At 36.5% G+C, this 21,940-nt stretch overlaps 3 protein-coding genes across 5 annotated transcripts; 2 read left to right on the top strand and 1 right to left on the bottom strand.

The window, feature by feature from the left end:
- Nucleotides 1–1,020: 1,020 nt before the first annotated feature.
- LOC122023537 lies at nucleotides 1,021–7,551 on the top strand. The gene is made up of 6 exons (XM_042581678.1): nucleotides 1,021–1,261; nucleotides 1,436–1,588; nucleotides 1,682–1,740; nucleotides 1,820–3,571; nucleotides 6,460–6,562; nucleotides 6,631–7,551. The coding sequence occupies exons 2-6, from the start codon at nucleotides 1,498–1,500 to the stop codon at nucleotides 7,239–7,241; spliced, it is 2,616 nt and encodes an 871-aa protein (XP_042437612.1). The 5' UTR covers nucleotides 1,021–1,261; nucleotides 1,436–1,497; the 3' UTR covers nucleotides 7,242–7,551.
- A 984-nt stretch (nucleotides 7,552–8,535) lies between these two features.
- On the bottom strand, nucleotides 8,536–17,124 carry LOC122023664 (cell number regulator 13-like). 3 transcript variants are annotated; one of them, XM_042581913.1, is made up of 9 exons: nucleotides 16,677–17,124; nucleotides 16,527–16,585; nucleotides 15,914–16,438; nucleotides 14,324–14,700; nucleotides 13,073–13,182; nucleotides 11,767–11,838; nucleotides 10,671–10,777; nucleotides 10,214–10,307; nucleotides 8,536–8,812 (listed from the first exon to the last, which is right to left on the bottom strand). In XM_042581913.1, the coding sequence occupies exons 3-9, from the start codon at nucleotides 16,319–16,321 to the stop codon at nucleotides 8,760–8,762; spliced, it is 1,221 nt and encodes a 406-aa protein (XP_042437847.1). In that variant the 5' UTR covers nucleotides 16,322–16,438; nucleotides 16,527–16,585; nucleotides 16,677–17,124; the 3' UTR covers nucleotides 8,536–8,759. The 3 variants fall into 3 exon arrangements, with proteins under 3 accessions (XP_042437847.1, XP_042437849.1, XP_042437848.1); XM_042581915.1 differs by having other exon boundaries at nucleotides 13,073–13,179; XM_042581914.1 differs by having other exon boundaries at nucleotides 15,914–16,348.
- Nucleotides 17,125–18,943: 1,819 nt separating this feature from the next.
- Nucleotides 18,944–19,366, top strand: LOC122022873 (rhodanese-like domain-containing protein 4, chloroplastic). The gene has a single exon (XM_042580986.1). It carries the CDS (start codon nucleotides 18,944–18,946, stop codon nucleotides 19,364–19,366), a length of 423 nt encoding a protein of 140 aa, XP_042436920.1.
- Nucleotides 19,367–21,940: the final 2,574 nt, after the last annotated feature.

The raw sequence follows: 21,940 nt of genomic DNA, 5'->3' as shown, positions 1-21,940 counted from the left end.
ATTATACTGATCCTAAGCGCTTCTCACAGTCTATTTTCATATTACATGAAAAAAATAAATTACGAATTCAACTTATAACAATTAAATAACTAGTGGATGGAAGAAATTTTTTCTGAAACTATATATCTATCAAAAATTAATCTGTACCTTATTATATTAAATCGGTCACCTCTAATTAACTAATAATAATAATATTAAAAACCAATAAAATGATCATCAACTCATTTAACTTATGACTTGGCAACTCATAAAGAAGAGTTGGTCATTCAGGGACTATGATATAGTGAAAAGTTTTAAATTGTCATTTAAACATCCATGCATCCTAGTTATAATGTATTTATAAACATTTGTTTTTAAATAGAACATGTAATCATATGATATTGAACCGGTCATTGTAACCCCTTTTTAATTTATCATTAGAAAATTTTCATGTATTCTAATCAATCATCCCCATTCGTCAATGCTACCCTATTCATCACAGTTGGTCCGGTTAGTTATTGGAGCTGCATGACAGTGACGTCCACCTCTCAAGGAATAGGATTCTAAACGTGGAATTTAATGCTGCAATTTTATTAATTTAATCTGACTGCCAATCCACATCATTGCCTACGCAACAAGCTAGGTTGCCTGCCAATCATTCCACACAATATTAATTTTCTTTCTTATCATATTTATTAATGTTTAAAAGTCATGAATAACATAAAATAAAATAAAATAAAATAAAATAAATTAGTTATATTGTTCTATTATGTATCTTTAGCTTTAGTTGAATTGTTTATCTCGTTAGCAATTATAAAGCCTCAATTAAAACTTTTAAAAAACAATTTAAAAATCTTTTAAAGATAGTTTTTCTCATTTAAAATTATTAAAATTTATTATTATACATTTTTACCCCTTTTTTTTTTCCCTGAAACGCCATTTTATTACTATTTCCATTTCATTTAGTGTAACTGCGAATTTTCTATTTTAAACTCGTGAAGGATCCGTCTCCATCTCCGAATTAAATATTCCCACTCCACTTGCTTCAACGTCGCTTCCTTTTCTCATTAATGGCTTCCCACTCTCTTCTTCTGCTCTTCTTGCCTCCTCGTCCTCCTACGCCCATCGCACGACCCTAATCTCGATGCCTGCCCTCGCCTTCTACCTCTCCAGCCCATTCTCCCGTCCTCGCCTTAGAACCCTAATCCCGGCTCAAACTCGAACAAACTCGCTTGGGGATGCCGTGCCTCGCTTCAATCTCGCTGCCTCGCTCGCCTTCCTGGTTTGTTCTCTCTCCAAATCATTGAGGTCTTGTAGTGTAGTGTAAAGTTGATTTCTTTACCGTTTTAAGATCTGGTTCGCCTCCTCCGCTGCTTGCGTTTTGTCTAACATTCTTCTTCTTTTTTTTTTCTTGATTAATGTAGTTGATGTTAAAGGTTGTTGTTTTGTTTGTTAGGTTTACGAGGTTGTAGTTTAGTTATCGAGCTTTAGAAGCATTTGACGCTGGGGTTACGCGAGATGGGCTCAGAGGGTGGAGGTTTCTTTCATTTGTTTGATTGGAACAGGAAATCACGCAAGAAATTGTTCTACAACGGAGACGCTTGTTCTGGTATGTTGTTTTTTCCTCATTGGTATTTGCTCGCTTGTTTATTCGGACGTTGAAGTCAAGCCTGTTGCAACTTAAACTGTCTTCTTCTTACAGAAAAAACAACCAAGGGCAATAAGTGTGATTATAATAAGTCAGAGCCACAACTCCACCAGGTGCCTTTAAACCTCTTTTGCTCTGTCCTTTTTTCAAGTTGGTACAAATCTACTTTTTAATGCGCTTTCTTTTTTGCAGGTTGATCAAAATGAATCGGATGGGCAAGCAAGCACCGAGGTTGGCAGTAACTATTATGGTAATTTGGTAACTGATCAAGAGGAAGGTGGATTTAAAGCTCCAGGAGTTGTAGCCAAGCTTATGGGTTTGGACTCTATGCCAGCCTCTAGCAATTCTAAGCCTGATTCTCCACTCTTAGATGACTCAAGCTCTTTTTGGGGTAACAATAGTCAGAAGAGAGATGCTGAATATTACTCCAATGATAGTGTATATCATGTGATTACAAGAAACAATATCTATTCTGGAAAAATAGAAACAAAGTTACAGAGGATGCCGAGCAGCCCAATTGAGAAATTTCAAATAGAAATGTTGCCTCCTAGAGGAGCTAAAACTATATCAATTACCCACCACAAATTACTTTCTCCTGTTAGAAATTCTGGTCTCATCGCTCCTAGAAATGCATCTTATATAATTGAAGCTGCAGCAAAGATTCTTGAACCAGAATTTCACAGTACTACCATGGGTGGACTTCATTCTTTCAGGATGCCTCTGAAATCACTAAAGGATAGTGAATCCAAAGGGATCATAGAAACACGTAGGAATATATCAAAACAGATAGAATCATCTGTTGGAATTTCAAAGACTGGTGATCCTGCATCTCTCAGAGGACGGACCTTAAAGAGTTCAAAGAGCCTGAAAGATGATACAGGTGCTCAATTGAATGGAAGTTCAAATGAGTCCCAGTATTCAGGTGCTAAAGTAAATCAGAACTCAGGTTCGCTTCCAATTAAAGCAAAGGTAAACTCACAGAGGAAGGAGGGAGCAAGCTTGAAGAGCAGCACAACATTAGGCAAAGATAATGAGGGGTGCAGCTCAAACAAGCCAGCTAATAGTCTGTTGGATGACCAAAACAACAACCAGGATAGGAGAGCTCCTTCTGTTAATGGTTACAGTGTGCTGAAGAGAAGTAATCAGAAGGACAAGTATCCGTCTGGTAAAGGCAAGTTAACTTTGCAGCCATCAGTTACAGAGCAGCAAGGGACCAAAAACGTTATTGGACATGTGTCATCTGAGAAGAGAAAGATTGGAAGTGAGTTTCCAGTGAGTAATAAAGTGGGTTACAAGAAAGGAATAGGAACTTATTACTCCGAGAAAGAGGCAGTGCCGTCAGGTTGCAAAAACTTCTCACAGCATAATAGTTTGGTAGAGACAAAGTCATCTTCCCAAACAAGTTTTTCTAATGGGATCGCTCAGGTGCCCCCAGGTAAATCTTGGACCCTGGTACAGCATAATTTTGTATTGGATGAACATTTGAAATGCAGGTATGATAATGTGCAAAAGAGCACAGATGTTGTTTCATTTACATTCACCTCACAAATTAGTAAGCCAAAGGGCTCATCACTGTCCTTCAGCAGCAAGGTGGAAAACCAGGTCAAAAAGAATGAATATTCTGATAAGAAATGTCAAGATGTTGTATATTCAGACAACCAAATCTTACCCCACTCAAAACAGAATGTTATAGAACAGGACTGTCTAGGCATTCTTTTAGAAAGAAAGTTGCAAGATTTAACTACAGGTGCTCAATCACCTTATTTTAATTTACTTAAACGAGGTAGTGTTTCAGCATGCATACCCATTGTGGATGATTCGGCTTCTGCTTTTAATGAATATAGTTCTGAGCGCAAAAAGAAAGCCTCATTTTCATCTGTTAGTTTGAAATCAGTTTCATTAGCTAGCGAAATGGAAGAAGGCAACATGAGCTTTAGGCTACAGGTATGCTGCTACTATTTATTCTTTTGCCTATGTTCTTCGCAAACATGTAAATTTATGGCTTGAGAAAAATAAATCATTGGACACTACAGATGCTGTTAATTTGGAAAAACCTGCCAGTATTTGTTCGAAGTAAGGATTTGACATGATCATGTTTTGTCACTTAAGTCCTTTCATGGTGTCTTTCTTATGCAACAAAAGTAGTCTAGTTTTTGAAAATTTGAATGATGAATATTGTCATTAATTAACCAGTACCTGTAATTTTTTGTCGATACATATTGGTAACAGGGAAATTCTCACAATGGACACTGTCTTTTCATTGTTTATTTTCTTATTGTTTTCCAAAGAGAAATTTGAGATTTAAATTGGGTTTGAAAATATTTAAACATGTTGGTGTTTTTTTTTTTCATCAGGAGGGTCAACTAGACAATTTTTTGCTAATAACTTAATGAGTTATTTAACCATGTTCCTTTCTCCATTCTCTTCAAGATAATTACCAGAAAGATTATCAAAAATTGCACGCTTGATTTCTACCAACAAAACTATCTATTGTATCCCTCAACCGCATTAAATTCCCTTGAATATCTGTATATTAGTGCCCATGTTGCTGGGCATATGTGAACGTGCCCCTTTTTGTTTTGGTTGAGTTACTATATTATCCTCATTCATCTTTTCTGAGTGTGGATAATCCATAAATTAGGACTTTATGTATATATTTGCACACATTATGCAAGCTTAATTTTTTTATTTCTTAATATCTTATGAATTAATTATAAATTTTGACAGCTACCACAATCTGGAATCTCATAATAATTAATATGTTATGTTCATTTATTTATTGACAAATGAGAATGTTCTAGTTTTATAAGTCTAAGTTTGAGCAAAATAATCCTGGAGACCAAATCTTTTGGCTGGATCTTGAAATGCAGATATACGGACTTAGTACTAAGCAAACATTGACTTGGACCAACTGTCTGCCGTGCTTTTGTTCATAAAAAATTGTTCTTTACGAGAAAAAAACAGTTTGATTCACAAAAAAAATTATTCTAGTGAGTATCAACATAATTCACAAGTTCAGTGGCATAAAGATTTATCTAGCCTGGAGACCTGGTGGATTTTTTTTTTTTTTGATCTAGGACCTGAGCACACCAGCTTAATTTGGTCTCAGACTGTCCATGTTTTTTTCAGTGATTTTAACTTAGCTAAAAGGTGCCTTTTTGCCATACGTAAAAGATCCTTTGACCAAGAGTTTTAAGAAACATAAGCAAGCAATACAGTATCTGATTACCCAATATATGATCTGGTTACTGATGAAGTCTCTGCCTCGGAGATCTGGGGCCTGTGCACACTAGCTAAATATAGTCTCCAGACTATATGTTTAAGTTTTTTTTTAATGATTTTTGCTTATATGCATTAGCATAAGCACTTCGTATTAAAATAGTTATTTCTTCAATTATTCATAAAATCTTGTTTAAATAGTTGTAAAACTTAACAAATACAAGTAATTCATAACATAAGGTTATCTTCGGACCAAAAAATAAGGGTTTTAACACAAACCATCTATTGAATAACAAAAATGCAAAATAATGCCGAAATTTCAAATTTGTAGCCATAACCAAAACTTATAGTATCTTTACAAAAGCCTTCAAAGTCAATGTGAAGTTTGTTATTCTTCTTCAGAAAGGGATTTAGCTATATTTACAATCATTATCATAACAACAAGTAAGTGGGTTTTTAGTTTATACTACCAGGGTACAAGTGAGTCTGCAGCTCCTCTGGTAACAGAGTCTATTAGCTTGTGTTTCTGAAATTAAATTCCATGTCAAAGTCCGACCCAAGCTAATTTCTTTGTTAAATCATTTGATTGCATTTGTCCATCTTTTGTAGCCAGGGATCTCATCCCTTCTCAATTTGTTGTGTTTTTAAAAGATTTTATTGAATTTAAAATAGATTGGAATAGTTATCTTTTCCATGTGTTGCCTCATCACAAATATTGAGTTCTCTTTAACCTAGTGCTTATCATAGTTTGGTGAACCATTTAAAGAATAAAGACATATGCATTAAAGAGCTAACACTTATCACCTTCAGTTTGAATGTGTAATGGAAGCACATATAACTTGTAAAACATGGTGAGCAAGGACTGCTTTTAAAACATGGCTCCTTAGCCTTCTTTGTTTCTAGTGTTTTTTCCTCACTTCTTTCTCAACCCTCATCTTTACATAACGAGGTAAAAGATAACCAAATTCATAAGTACATATTATTTCTGGTGTGAGGCAGTAAAAGCCTTCATAGTGATGGTTTTGTTAACTAACCTTTCAAAAAGATCAGATCCAAAAGATGTAAAGTCAGCTTAAAAGCTGTTGATAGAAAACTGGAAACTTTGGTAACGTGAATAATTGGTGCCAATGTTCGATTTAAATGAGTTTTTGAAGAACAATTTTGCTGAAAAGGTCTGGATTGTAGTATTTGTTGGTAATGGCTTTATATTCTGATTTGCTGTTCATTATAGTTTGACTTGGAAATTGAAATTGGGGGGAAGATCAATTTTTTGATAAGTTATAAGAGATGAAATTTGAAATGGTCTGTCATTTTAGTTTTTTTTATGCCTTTCCATTTCTTCTTTTATCAAAATTAGGTATTGGACCTGTGTTAACCAAGTATGGATGCCACTCTAGACTACGCAAAGCCTTTTCAGTTACATTGCACACAAAGTCAAGAGTATATGTTAACAAACAACATACTTAGCTTAGACTTGTGAGTTAGATTACGTCAAACTGTTAAATGCTAGTTTTCTTATGTTTCGATACTTCCAAGTATTACTAGATAAATTTACGATGCATTTGTTTGAGCATTCTGCTTTTCCAATTGAACAGCTTTTTGAGTCACTGCAGGAAATGAGTAGAGCAGGATCTCACAGCAAGGTGGACGAAATTGGTCACCAAGATCTGAGCCCTTTATCCTGGAACTCTATGCTGAGCTGCAGCAGTGTTCATGGTACTATCAGAATGCTTACACTCGATGCTTTCTTCAACAAGTAAACAATTTTAGTTTTCTCTTTGCAGGAAACAAAATAAGTTCCACTTTTTGTGCTGATTTATCAAATTCAGTTTCCCAATTTTCTGAAAATAGAGATGGAGAATTAGTATCTGAAATCCGCAACGGTGGTCATACTAATTCATCCACTCATGAACTAGAATATGTGAAAGAGATAATTATTAACACCGGCTTTACATTTGAGGATCTGATACCATGCCCACTTGACCATTCTTTCGAGATACTTGATCCAATTCTTTTTCACAAGCTGGAAGAGACTAGAATCTCAACACCAAATGAAGCGGAGGAGAAAAGGCTGAGGATGAGGCGGAAGATATTATTCGACTCTGTGAACGAATGCTTGGACAGGAAATGCAGTCAGTATTTCCGGTCAGGATTCCAATCATGGGTGAAAGGGGTAGCTGTTGCTGCAAAAAGTTTGGGAGATGAACTCTACAAGGAGATCTCAGATTGGAGTAGCATTGGAGACTGGATGGTGGATGAACTTGTGAATCGAGACATGAGTACGCATTTAGGTGGTTGGGTTCACTATGAAATTGAAGCATTCGAAGCAGGAATAGAGATTGAGTCAGAGCTTTTCAATTCCTTGGTCGATGATGTTGCTGCCGGATTGTTATGAGGAACGAGGAAACAAACTTGAGGGATTCACTTGCAAACCGCTTGAAGCCCTCTATACAGTCGATGGTTTCAGGTATTTTAATCCTGAGGCTGTATAGGGGGTTTCACGGTGAAGGCCCCTTCATGGTTTATTGGTCAGTCTTGAAGAAGTGAGGAAACAGGCTTGCCTTTCGTTCCCACATTTGATGTTCTCCAGGCTTCTCTCTTTTCCTTGTAACCATGTAAATACATTCCAGGATTTGAAGAGAATCACTGTGGCATTGTTGGGACTCGAGTTAGCAATCATTTTGCTCCGACAAGAATTCCTAAAATGGCAAGATTCGTGTAGTGCATTGAACTTGCTAAATAGTAGTTGGCTTTACACACTTGATCATCATGCTTCAACACTAGACTTTAGTTGCCTCCGCGGATTCGGATTGATGCAGTTGATATTTTATATGGGTATTTATTTAATAGGCCTCGGAATCAATTCTCAACAGGAGTAAAATATCTCATTGGGATTTATCTCTTTGTATTTTATCATGGAATTGGCCATATTAGATCATTTGGGATGAGCGATATGTTTTACTCTGACAGTAAACTTTAGGTAGGTCGAGTTGGACAACCAAGTTGAATGGGCCAGGGTGCACAGGCCAAGTGTTGGATGGATTAGTTGGACAATCAAGTAGGCTTTTAAGCTTGCCTGTCTTGGAGGCTAGCCAAGTCACACAGGGTAAGTAGGCTGGTTGAACTGCATTGTGCTAACATGCCTATCGAGGTGAATGCGTCAAATGAGGTTGGGATGTCAGTTTAGACAATGCGTTGATCAAGTTGGATTGGATGAAGTGTATAATGTTCGACAAGCTAGTTGGTTGCTGGGTGTGGATTCACTAGTACTTTCCGGGGAAGACCTATCATCTCCGGGATTAATTGAGTGTCCTAACACTTGGATTTTTTTTTTACTTGAAAAAAAGATTAACAAAAACTTCTAGCATAATTAAAATTTTAAGTGCCATTTCTAAAAATGGTTAAGCTTTTGGAATATTTCAAGTAACCAACTCGAGGTACGCGGCGACCGTTTCAACCGCTCCATCTCTATGCGGAATCAGTATAAACAAGTTGCAACTATGTTCTTATTTGTTCTTGGCCACAATACTTGACAAAGGCCATCACACATAATGCATGATTCAAGAGAAGTGGTTGTTGTGAGCTTGACGTTGTCAAGCCATGACCACCACGCTTAGTTCAACCATTATTGTATCATCTTATGCTTTTGCTCTATACTCGAGGAAAATTTGGGGCGCAACAGTTTATAATTGTAGGATAACAAACCATGGCAAACATAAATTCATGGATCCAACATTTACAACTGTAGCATTGTTAAATACCTGCACAACACGGTTACTCAATCCTGCCAACCTATTAGAGTTCGTAAACTGGAACGGTCAAGTTAAGAAGACTCGTATTCGAAAGAAAAAAAAAAAAACTAGTGATGTAGCAGTGTTCATAGGATAGACATATATCAGCGGAAACTTGATACCTAGGATTCCATGTACTGAGAAGCTGGTGGACTTGTTTTTGTTTTCCAGGATCCTGCAGAGTAACGAACAGCTTTAACAGTCAGGAAGATTAGACAGAATGCTTGCAATTTGTTAGAAACAGAATCTTAGACATCATGGAGAAACATTCATCCAGTGAGAGACAAACTATAGAGCTCTGTTGTTGTTGTTGAGAAGTGAGCAATGGATATGCAGCAGAATCTATGGCAAGGATTTCTTTCAATGAAGGCTAAGTTTTTAGTTTTTTAGATATGAATCATGTACGCAAGGGATATAACTAAGACTCCACTCGTTCGTTTTAAGCATTACATACTTTGTCTTCTTAAGGGTGTTATGCTGAAGACCCAGGAATGCATCTATCTATACCCTGTGGCATTGTTTATCATAGAACTGAAGTGAAGATATAGAATTAGTCTTAATTACCCAAAGAAGATTGGTATTACTATTTCTTAATTACCCAAAGAAGATTGGAATGATCGAAAGGAATAAATTTTGCTCCGATTAGAAGAGTGCAAGACAAAATGCCCATAAACAACCAACTGGATTGAAAATTGGGAAGTCTGGAAATCTTGAAGGTGAAGCAGGCCATTTATAGCCGCAGTCCAAAAACAGAGAAACCTCGGATGACGTGTGGACTGTGTGCAGGATGACGCTAGCAAGAGACACACGAAAGACATGATGCTCAAGTATGCTGATCTTGGATAAGATGTTGGCTTTGCTCTGGTCAGGAAGAAGATGTTGAACTATAAGACATGATGATGGTAGGCCATTGCCAAATTCTGCGGCTAAGGCATCCCATTGGATGGAGGAATTGCGCTGATGGACAGCTTTATAAAGAGTGAGGCTTGCTGGAGATCTGTTGGTGCATCACAGATCAGCAAAGCTGGTGAGATCTACAGGATGACACGAGGGAAGGCAGACGCATAATGGTGAAAGGATGCTGGTGAAATGTGGATGACAAGCAAGGAAGAACCATGACTAGCATTGCAAGTGGTGAAACTGGATTTTCTCAAGTTGTCGATCTGTTGACTACTGTGAGAACACTGACATGCTGATGCATGAGTTAAAGGAGTTCAATGGACACTAGTACAGAACAAGGATACTAAGAAGTGAGGTGAAGAAATCAAAGGATGAGTAAAACGCCAACAACCTACTCTGAAGGTGAATTTTGCTTTGCAAAATCTTAATTCTAGAAAGGAGGCTCTAATACCACATATAATTTAGGAAAACAAATATCCTGTTGCATTGTTAGAATCAACATTATATGAGCATATATTGACCTATGATAAAAACCGTAAACCAAACTTGAAAATAGCAATGCTGAACTACACTTGCTGCACATAATAGCTTTGGGTTATAAAGTCATTTTCTAATAATGGTCATTAACTTTGGGTTATAAAGCCATTTTTTATTATGAAAAGTAAAGAGCCATTACCTTGAGCTCCACGAATCTCAACTTCTCGCCATTCTTGAACTAGGGCGCAGCAACAGCAAAGTAGATGAGACAAGAAATCATCACAAAGCCCTCCCTAATTGTAAAAGAGTAGTTTATCAGCAAACTCTGAAAAGTAGTTTGGCTTCTCTACACCTCTTTATTTTTCTGAAAGCATTGTTAAGCCTTTAAAAATTGTGAACAAACATAAAATTACGAGGTTTAGAATTATAGCACCACCTATTTAACAAATGATTGTAACACTGTTTGCCGTCTCATAATGCAATAGCAGTCATTGAGCAATGCATACTACATTGACATGAATATCTGAAGGTATACAAGATAACTTCTTACCAGATTTATTTAGACAAAAATTATCAATTTTTAAATTTTTAAAAAACTTTGCAGAAGTCAGTATACTTTGTAAGTAAACATGACAGAATGACGGAAGCCAGATTACCGTAATATTGAACATTTTCCGTAGCTTCCTTCGTACACAGCAAGTGTAACAACAGCACGATAATACTAATGTATAAGCCATCAAATCATTACATGCTTCAGCAGAAGCTGTTGACAAGAAACAAGGCCTCAGTTCAACGCTAGTATACGTCAGAAATTTCTATCAGACTATGAACAGAATATCTAATGAGAAGTTTATATGAAATTGCTACTTTACAAAAATGGAAGCTTCCTACACCGTAAAAGTCACGACAGATGACTAAGAGCAAAACTGAAAAGAGGACTGCGAGCATCCAGGTTCCTGTCCGCAAGAAGAAAAAGCCAACGAATGCTAGAGGTCTTTTTTAATCATTACATAGTTTAAACATAGATTATTCAGAACAATTTTGTCCAAATGGAATCTGCCAACAAGTTCATAAGAAACTGAAAAAGTGCCGGCAAGAATCTTATGGAAGTCGTCTTCATTCCCTTTGAAGAGCTTATTGTTCTTGGAAAATATAGCGCTAATCATCTTTTTTCATCTCTATTATTTTTCCTTTCAAAATATCTAGATTCATTTTGAGGTAAACTATATTCAACACTTATCTTGATAGTCATCCTTATTCCCAACTGAGTTTCTCGTGATTATGTAAATTGGCCTTGACAATAATGCTAATTGAATAGATTCAAACTCTCAATGAAGATTGTGACAGTTCATCCTTATATCAAATATGAATTATTGTTTATTTAGCTAAGTACACGCATTTGTCTGCAGGAAGTGCAACAGTAAAAAGAACAAGCAGTCTTTCCAGTGAATTATATCTATTATCTAGCTACCCAAAGAATCTGAAACTTTAAAGCAGATTGGTCTAGTTTCTTGTATATTTTAATAAATACACCAGATATTGTTTTTTTCCAGTCTATGTCCAAGAATCAAGAGATATACGATGTCAACTAACATAGAATTGATTGTTTCTAATCTGAAATGACAATGGCAAACAAAAGAAAATTCTAAATAGATGTAGGTTTGTTTGGTTGTTATTCATTTTTACAAAATATATATTGACTACCAACAGAAAGATTAGGCAAGAAACTAGCTGTGGAAAAAACTAACTTACAAATTGGTCTATCTTTTGCCACACTAGCAATCTGTGAAAATGTTCCGCAGGGATAGAATAAAGTTCGCAAACCTGCAAAACATCATTAGGCAATATAATTTTTATCTAATTTTAGAAAAGAACTGTATAAAAATAATCTTGTAAAATCTATAACCATATTTGAAATAGTTTTCAATCCTGCCTAAGATGGATAAACTAGTGTCCATTTTACATCTTAGCTTATACAGAAACAAAATCCACAATGAAAATCAACAGAAATGGTTAGCAAATCATGGGTCACTTGAGTTTGAGAAAGGGCAGTCTGATACACAAAGCTCCCGTTAATGTGGGGTCCTAGGGAAGAATCTATTATATGCGGCCTTACCTTGCATTGTAAGAAGTTGTTTGCGCGACTGGAACCCGTGACCACCAAGTCACACGACAATAACTTTACTATTACGCCAAAGCTCCCCATCCGTCACTTGATTTTGACAATTTGACAAAAATTAATTGGTAACATAGAGTAGCAGGAGACCTAAAATGAAGAGGAACTGATCACTCATGTATGCATACTGTAGATTGTTTGGGAGGGGAAAACACTTCACTTAAGAAGCCCATAAATTAAATGTCTAAATATAGGGAACAGATGACTGCTACTGTCCAGTAATATCGAAAGAATAGGGAAGGAGAACATCAAAAGTGCATCAGTTGACTAAGATGATCTGGAGGTCTATTCACCAATGAGTCTATGAAAAAAAAGAACAAATACCATTGTGGATTCTTTTTCTTTCTTTTACTAGGCATATATAACTCAAAATCTATCTTGACAAGCTTTGCAACACTTAAAATTGAGCAGTTGTGTTGTTAAATTTGATTGGTTCACTGCATACTCCAAATGATAAATTTCAATGACTAACAACTTTTCCCAAAGGTCGAATGGAAGCCGTCTTTCAGACCCTGATAATGTCAGTATTTCAAAAAATATATATAACTAAGTTAGTGCACATGATCCACATTGCACGCATGGAGACGAGTGTTAAAATTATGATCAATTGTTAAGTTTATCATGATTTTTTAAGGTTTTAACAAAAATATCCCTTATTTTCATTTCTAACTACAAATATATCACACACTTTCAACATGACAAGGAATCTATAATGGAAAAATAAGTATGACCAAATTTAAAATTAAATCTTGACAAAATTGTTTCCACATGGCAACATACTCATTTGGCTACAAGGAATTCAAGTACATAGTAAATCATAACAGTGTTTTGTAATAAGCAACTTCACAAAATAGCATAAGCATGAAACGAACAATCACATACATAATGAAGGCTCTGAACAGCATCCCAGTAAATCTGCATGCCATTCTTCATGTCCATGAAATCCTTTGTATGAAGGTGTATCGTGACCATATGTATCTGGTGAAGCCCTTCTAGACAAAATTCAGAATTGTTATCATATTCTGAAGTTTACATTTACGTTGCAAAACATCATGAACTAGAAAGCTTACTGTTAGTAAAATTCATATGAATAAAGTATGAGATAGTGCTTTAATATCTTCAACTCATACATTCATTCCAACAAAATCCAAGAAAATGCTTAAAACAAAAGATGGGATGTTGGTCAAACTCTATTTATTCAGACAATGGTGATGGATCTCACATGTGAGTGGGTGGGAATACAGTGAGCAATGATGGGATGGATCACCATAGAAGCTTGTCCAAGCTGGTCACACCATGTGCTATGTAAAGATTGGTATAGGAGAATTCTATACTGCTCATGGTTGTCATTGCTTGGGCTAAATGTCTTTCTTTTAGAGAAACACATAAATATAATCATGGTAAAATATTCAACAATTAGGGAAGAAAATGACAGCAGCGTTATTTTATCATTGAATCGAGGTAAATCACATGTGAGTTAGAATCAAATTCCTTCCTAGCAATTATTTATCATGTGATAATCTCACCATTACATGGACATGTCGCCAGTGGACCATTTTTTCAAAGAATTACACAATTGAATTTACTTAAAGACACATGTTTTGACCAGCAATATCAGCAAAAGAACAAAAAAGAATTGTTACCTTAGGAGTATGCCTGATGTAACAAAAACAAGAGGTTGAAGGAAAAGTGGTAAGCCGAGAACAAAGTGAACAATAACTTTTCCTTTGGTTTGCTATATTTGAAAATTTATATGATAATCTATAACTCTTTGAATAAGTACATTATGAGTCCCTAAAGTTGAACTTTTCTAGAAAACAACTATTTCATAAATTAATACTCAAGATCATGGAAGTGTAGAATCATTTGAGGCAGGAAAATCACTATTTTTCTATTGGAATTCAAGTAAACTACATAGACATTATAAATACAGATTGTCTAATCTAATGAAATTTTAATTCCTTGAGTGGAAAATTTTAATCACTGGAATGATGGATTATTGTACAAGTGTGCTTTGTTATGAAAAATGAAAACTGTAGTAAGGTTGCCTGCAGATATATTAGCATCTTCTAAAGAAAGATGTATTCTATGGATTTACGATTATGTCTATACATATAGAAAAACAAGACCAACCTAGTTGTCCCATCAAAGGACTTCTCTTTGTAATCATTGGGATCTGAATATTTTAGCTCAACTTTCTTTGGACTTTTAAGATGTGCACTTTTTTCTTCTAATGCTGTTTCCACATTTTGTGTTACCCCTATCAAATGTTGGATCATTTCACTTTGACCTATATCACACGATCTCTCAAGCTCCATTTGCAGCTTTTCCCTTTCTTTCTTAAGGGCTTCATCAAATGGCACATTTGGATAAGAACAAGAGAGAGATTTCTTGAGAACTGTGGAAGGATTTGTTGATCGTTCACGATCCAAAATGACATCTTGCACTTTTCTATCTTCTTCATCCAAGGTATATTCTCGCTCATCCCTCTCAATGGAATCAAGCCTTTCCTATCATATGAAAAAGGAAATAAGAAGCTCTAGGGGAAAGAACAAAAGCAAATATTACATGAATCATAAGAAAGGACATTGACATGCCAAGATCAACGATAACTTCAAAAGTTTTTATAGAAAACCCAAAAGATCCACCAAAATGTCCTAGATAAACTTCAAAAAAAAAAAACTCGGAAATTACTCAATGAAACCCTAAATCAGGTTAGAATGAAAACAAAAAAAAACCACTTTTAATTAGGATATATGAAATTTAAACTTGCCAAACAAAGGAAATTCTGTATTGAATAATTGAATCCTTTGACACTTTAACTAAACCAAAGCTCACTTACACTTCGGACAAAAGCCTATCCAACATGAGTAAAATTTTCACCATACAAAGTTATTCTGTAAAAATATCTCTAATCCCAGAATTGAATGTCCACGACCACTAGAAGAGAAAATTAAAATCTTGCTATGTGAAGACAACCTGGTGCTTAAACTAATGATAAAATGGCAGAAAATAAGTTAAGATATTATAAAACATTTAGAGACAAGAAAAGTACATAGTTAGACAAGTTATATTAATTGAAGTTGAAGTAGAGAGGCAAAAAGAAATAAAAGGATACCCAAGTATTAACAACAACGATTGAAGGATAACATTTAATACAAACAACCCCACATGGTTTCAAAACAAGACTTCTTGTGGTAAAATGATCGCTGGTCATGTTATTTGCAAGAAAAACTATCAGGTGGGTTTCTGTTCACTTGTGGCCATTTCCGCTGATGACAGACATTCTGGCATATTTCTTTACTCAGGTAAAAACTTTGCTGTTTACTAAATCGATTACCAAAAAAAAGTATACAGGATAGTCAAACTGCTAGCTCTACCAACTGCAAGTCAAATCAAAACAGAAAAGATACAACCAAAACCATTTGAAAAAACTTCAAACTGAATCAAACTTGCAATTGTTAAATGTAAACTCTTCAATCTATTAATGCAGACAAAGAGGAGCTAAAAAGAAACTGCAACAGCAAATCAAATCAAAACAGAGAAGAAGTAACCAAAACCATTTGACAATACTTCAAACTGAATCAATCTTGCAATTATTAAATGTAAAGTCTTCGATAAAGGGAAGTAAATGACAGCGAAAGATTGCATTCTAGGAAAACTTCAAAAGATGGATGAATTAACAAGTTTTTTTTATTATTTTTTTATTAAAAAAAATCTTACTCTGACTCGAGCATTATCTACGAGGGTGATGAGTGGAACGAGTCGAAGATATCGATCAATCTCATTCTGAGCTCTTCTAAACTGGTAGACCATGTTCCATCCCATTGCCAAAAGGTACAAATAACTCCTGTTTTGGCAACTATCCACGAGAATGTAAGACCTCCTAAGAGCATCTTCTAGCTGCTCGAGAGGCTCCCGGGTTTCAGGGTACTTCCTCAGCTCCGAAATCTTCAGCTGATCCAAGAGATTACCAATCAGCTTCAGATGCTGCGCGAACTGTCGGCAATTCTTCTTGTGCATCCGTGCAGTAGCCGCCGCCTGCCCAATCAACCCGATCAAACGGACGGCGTCGAGACCCGTCAGCTGGGCCACGTTCGACAGCTCTCCCAACTGCTCCCAACTCGCCATTTTGGAGTCGGTTAGGACGGAGAAAACCTAAATGTAGGTTGTTCCACGCAACAAAGGAAAGGAAATGAAGTTTAACAGACGCAATAGCACATGGCGACGACTTAGGATGCCACCCGTCTACCGAAGAGGACAAGGAACAAACTTAGACAGACAATAATTAAAACTAAACTTCAGAATCCGTGCTACAGTCTACAGATCACAATACCTGCAATGAAACCACTCCAAAATTTCTCCTTTTTGTCAGATATCTCCCGTCGAAGATTCCTAGGGGATGAATTATCAAAAAGGAAACGTTTTAAGTTCCAAGGTGAAAACTTCGATCAGGGTGCAAATCAAGGAGGAAATGTGGAAGTACCGATATGAGAAACGCGGGAAACCAAACGAGCTTCCAACGTTACAGCTTCAAGTAAGTCCACAGATCTAAGTTCCAGATCCACCGCCGCGGCAACTAGACCTGGAAAAACCACGTCTTTTCCATCTCGCCGCCTCTCTCCCACCGTTCGTTCCTTTTTCTCCAGAGCAGGGGAGGCCCGGGCGCCGTCGTGCAGCAGTGACTAGAGGAAGAAGAGAGAGAGGCATCGAGGTGGGTGCATCGCAGGCATTGCTTTGAGTGCGAGCTCGATCGGTCGGCCGAATCCCGTGGGCGATTTGCGAGCTCTCCTTTTCCCCTCTTTTGGAGCGACGCGGCACGAGCGCTCTGTCCTCTTCCCCCTCTTCTACTGGCCTCGCTTCCAAATCATCCTCTCTCCCTCAGTCCCTCTTTTGCTTGCGCGCTTCTGTTTGTCTGTCTGTTGCAGTGGCTCTTTTCATAAATTCCCAAAAATTATTTATCCGAAGTATATAATTAATTAATTAATTAATTAAATCTTTATTAAATAAATATTTTGCATGATTTACTAAAACAGCGTCTTAATTTTCACTGAATTATAATTACTTTATCATTATTATATCCATTTAAAATTACTTTAACTTAATTAAAATTATTATATTAATCGATCTCATAATCTATTATAGTAATCATACCTAAATACCAGCTATGAATTTTAGTTGCTTAAATGCACGTCCCACATTGAAGTCAACTCATGGATTTAGATAATTATGCTTATTGCTTAAGTAGGATTGATAGAATAATAAGAATTTGGAAAGAATGGATAAATAAATCAATCAATTAAGCATTTGTATATTTTTCTAAAAACAAATATCAAATAAGTAAATAAATAAGTAATAAATAATATGGACCTCGCAACAAATACATTCCAACAACTTCTCTTAAATTAATGAAAGGGAAAATGAAGCATTTGCCTCCCTAGTCCCTAGCGTGGGGCATGTGCTTGGGGGCGGAGGTCTGTGGGTGGCTCCATCATGGTAGCTAACAAAAGCCAAACGCCCTCCATTTGCTAGTGGAGCAAGAGATAAAGATGGCATGCGCCATTGATCACTCAAAAAGTTAGCAACAAAAATAAATAATAATAATATTAAAGAAAAATGATGGAGAAACTGATTGGCACGCAGTGAGTAGGATGAGCATTTTTGGTGGGATGTTTCAGTGATCCACTAAACTATGCCATGCCTGCATTTCGATCTGATCATTTATTTATAGGGTCTCTTTCTCTGTTCAGTTTAAAGAAGTTATCGGGGTGAGTGCTCCCCAATTTATTCTAATGGTCAATGGAAGAATTCCATGAAATCGGACAGTCATCCGGGACTAACTGAATTTAGTATTTTTTTGTGTTCAATTTAAAGGAGAAAATGAAAAACAAAATAAAGTATGAGGAGGAAGAAAGTCATGAAATCCATGAGTTGTGGCTGTGTAAGGTTCACAGTCGTCTTCTTCTTCTTTTGTGTGTGTGTGTGTGTTTTCATTCATCTCATCCTTTGGGCTTTTACATTGTTCATTTGAATAATACGAAGAAAACCAAGTTTGTTCTTATAAACTGATACTGATGTATAGTAAATAAACAAACAAACATTTAAAATCAAACTCATAAACCAACTAAATAAGTTTTATAAATATAAAAGATTCAGACAAATTTGAAATTAGAGCACGATAACATTTAAAAAAAAATTAAATTCAAGTTTGTAAATCAAGTCAAATTCCAACAACTATTTTAATCGTTTGATTCATTTTAGACTTGGCTTGAAAAAGTAAAGCATTACACGAATATCCAAGAGCACCACGATTCAATCCTCTAGTGGGGCATGCGTTGACATTGAATTTGATTAAAAACCTAAGTTAGGGGTTTCAATCCAAATACCCACGAGCGGAGAAAGACGGAGAGTTTGTCTTCAAAGGTAAAGTACTCAATTTAATATTGGATGACCTTATAAAGATGACAAAGTCAACGTAGTACCATGAAGATGCGTTTGGTTCAAGTCATCATTTATAACCTTGGTTATGTGATTACCAGGTAATCACATAATTAAGGTTATGGGAAATACAACATAACTTATTAGGTGTTTGGTTCAACTGAGATTATGCAATTACTTAGTTTTACATTTACTAATTTATCCTTTAACTTTTTGAATTAATTTAATTGAATGAAAATCTTTTTATCTCTTCTCTCCCGTGACTTCTCTTCTTCCCTGTCGTTATTTCCGAACTCCAATCATGAGAGTGATGCCATGGAAGTTCTAAATGCTATAGGCCTCACTCCATTAGCCTCGCTCCACAAGGCCGCTTCCTCTTCCTCCTCCCCCGGAAAAAGGGTCGAGGCCAGACGGTCGCTTCTACCCCTCAGGATCCGTAACCTCGCCGCCCTCTCGTCCGTTCTCGGCGCCGGAGGGCTCACCAGAGCCTTGACCTATGAGGAAGCGCTAAACCAGACCTTCGGCAGCTTCTCCCCCTTCCCGGACTTCGATCTCAGCGGGCTCCTCGACGGGATCGTGAGCTTCGTCACCAACAACCCTCTCGTCGTCGTCGACGCTGGGTTGCCACTGGCGGTGCCGCTCGTTATTTCTCAGGTGTTGAATCTGGCGCAGAGCTGGGGGGTGGAGTCCGCCAAGGGGGCCATCAATGGCAGATGGCTTTGGCGGAGCCGGCGATGACCCCGTTGTGTGCTCCGCCAAGGGATTCAGGGATTCTCTTCTTCCCCGAATCCCTTGTCGGCGGCCTGTACGTGTGCTCCGCCACCCCCTGCAAGTCGTAGCACGACGCGATCAGTATCACCACCTCCGCGAACCTGGCCACGTTCCCGAAGTCCGCGTCGATGAGCACCAAAATCCAAGGTTATCAATGATCAGTATCACCACATGAGTGCCAGGCGAGGATAGGAAAGGGTGGGTAATTTTGGAAAAAATAATATGATAACCCCGAAATCCTAGAAAACCTTAGGCTTTCAAGGTTTTCTGATTCCTGGTTGTATTCCCAAATTGCTGACGTGGCGGGAATCACTCATTACCAGGAATCACACATTATCTAAACTAAATAAGGTTTTTGTTGATAACCTACCAAGGTTATCAGCGATAACCTTGAACCAAACGTGCCCTGAGTGTTTTTGAATGTATTCGGTGGTTGAATGACCTCCCACCTTTAAGAATAGTGGGGCGAAGCATTAAAAAAAATAGAAATGACATGGGCAATGGTGTAACATTATCGGCAATCGAGTCTCCACTTTGAAGAATTAACAGATGAATTTTGTTTAATGGACGGTTGACCTAAAAATGTAACTGAATCAATGGACTACTCGCTACGAGTGCTTTCCGAATTATCCTGGTAGTTAGTGGAAATTTTTTTATAAAATTAGTCAGCAAATATACGATGCAACTAGGAAAAAAAAGTTGACACAGTAGTTGATAAGCTTGGCTTTGCATGTAATATAATTTCAAATTAACATCTAAAATTAGTTTAGAGATGAAGGCGGGCGTTTCGGTCATAAGTCACGATTTGAAGCATACTAAAATAAGTAGTTGGAGTCTTTGTTTATATAATCCTTGGCGTTCTTTGGTTCAGTAAAAGTGCACAAAATTAAGTGGCATACTATTGTGACAAAAGAGCAAAAGCAGATGTTCATATAAAGTCATAGCAAAGGCGCAATGGAAACAAACTGAGGGAAGTTTCAGATTTTCCTCTTAGACCCTAAGCAACTAAACCAAACAAACAGTCAAATTTACAGATCAATTAGGATTTAGCTTAATCAAAAGCTTGACAGATTTAAAACTTGATTATTTTGGTCTTTACCCAAAGAGAGGAATCTCCATTGCTAGGGTATAGTATACATATTATTTTAAAATGTTTTAATTTATCAACAAATTCATTTAATAAATAATAATTTTGTATTGTAAATTCCAAACTAATCAGAAAAAAGAAAAACAGTGTAGATCTCCATTTTAGTAGCATACAATTAGACACTCCCTAAAATTCATTATTTTAAGTTGGCCAATTCCATCGCCAAGAAATTGACATCCTACCTGATCATCCACGACTAAGTGGTCACAGTGTCCGGAAATAATTTGAGCACCCCGACTTTCATATGCAGATTTCCATTGTTCAAAGTACTCGTGTAAGAATTTGTAAGTGTAGGATTAAATCTATATGGGTGGACTAAATCCCCATAAGATGGACTTACACTTGATTAACACACATACATAACTAATTGTCAACTCAATTAAGTGATCTAATACTTCAATGCATATAAAGAGGATTTGGATTAAATGGATGTGGATTTAATGTGTAGATCCAATAACCCGGTTCGTTAATATTGATAAGTTGTTAATGATGGATGAGCTTTAAGGTGGATAGTTTCTATAGGATGAACTTGGTATATAAAGGAAGATGCTCATGAATTAGGGCACGTTTAAGAGCTTCTTCAACCACCTTTCTTCCCCATTGAGAAAGAACTAAGGATTGCCGCTGCCCACTCTTGTAGAAGACTATTCCGCACTAGCAGGAACACTGGCCATAAGTAAGAAGCAATAGTCTATTGAGATGAATTCAGGGCAGCCATTCTTGACCTATTGTTTCAATTTTTTATTGAGCTTTAGATATTGATAATAGCTAGCTCCTGTTGTAGATGCATCTTTTAGTTCATGTATAATGTATTGCAAATCTAACAATTGGTATTAAAGCTTATGATTAGCTTATTATCATATTTAAGGCGTAAGGATAATTTTTTAATGTTTTGACACATATATATTAATTTTTGCATTTGATTCCATAAAAATGAGTGAAATTAATGTGTATTCATTGAATGTAGGCTATGTAGCATGGATAGATTAAGATTTAACCAATAAATCGAGTTTTTCGCATTATCATCGAAGAACACGATTGGTAGCATGATTTTAGGGCTGAAAATTATTGGACCAGGTAGGCCGGCTGGAAAAGGTTGAGTTGCCTGAAACACTAAAACAAACACCTTCTCGATCTTTCAACTTAGGTTAGTAGCAATAGCAAATAAAGTTAAACAATAAGAAACTAAAGAAAGAGGCACCAGAATTTACTTGGTTACAACCTAGGTAGTTGTTAAACCAAGACAAATGAACGCTCTTAAAAAGTCTCATTCGGTAAAGGCGGAGAAGCCTCTTACACTCGTTAATAGCTCAAACTATTGTTAGAAAATGAATATAGAAGTTGTTACATCATTCCTAGGTCCAGGGGTCCTTTTATAGCCCCTGAAAAATCTT

This window comes from Zingiber officinale, chromosome 9B, assembly GCF_018446385.1.
Source record: "Zingiber officinale cultivar Zhangliang chromosome 9B, Zo_v1.1, whole genome shotgun sequence".
Taxonomy (NCBI): Eukaryota; Viridiplantae; Streptophyta; class Magnoliopsida; order Zingiberales; family Zingiberaceae; genus Zingiber; species Zingiber officinale.
Note: the sequence above shows the minus strand (reverse complement) of the source record. Positions and strands in the feature narration are given on the sequence as shown.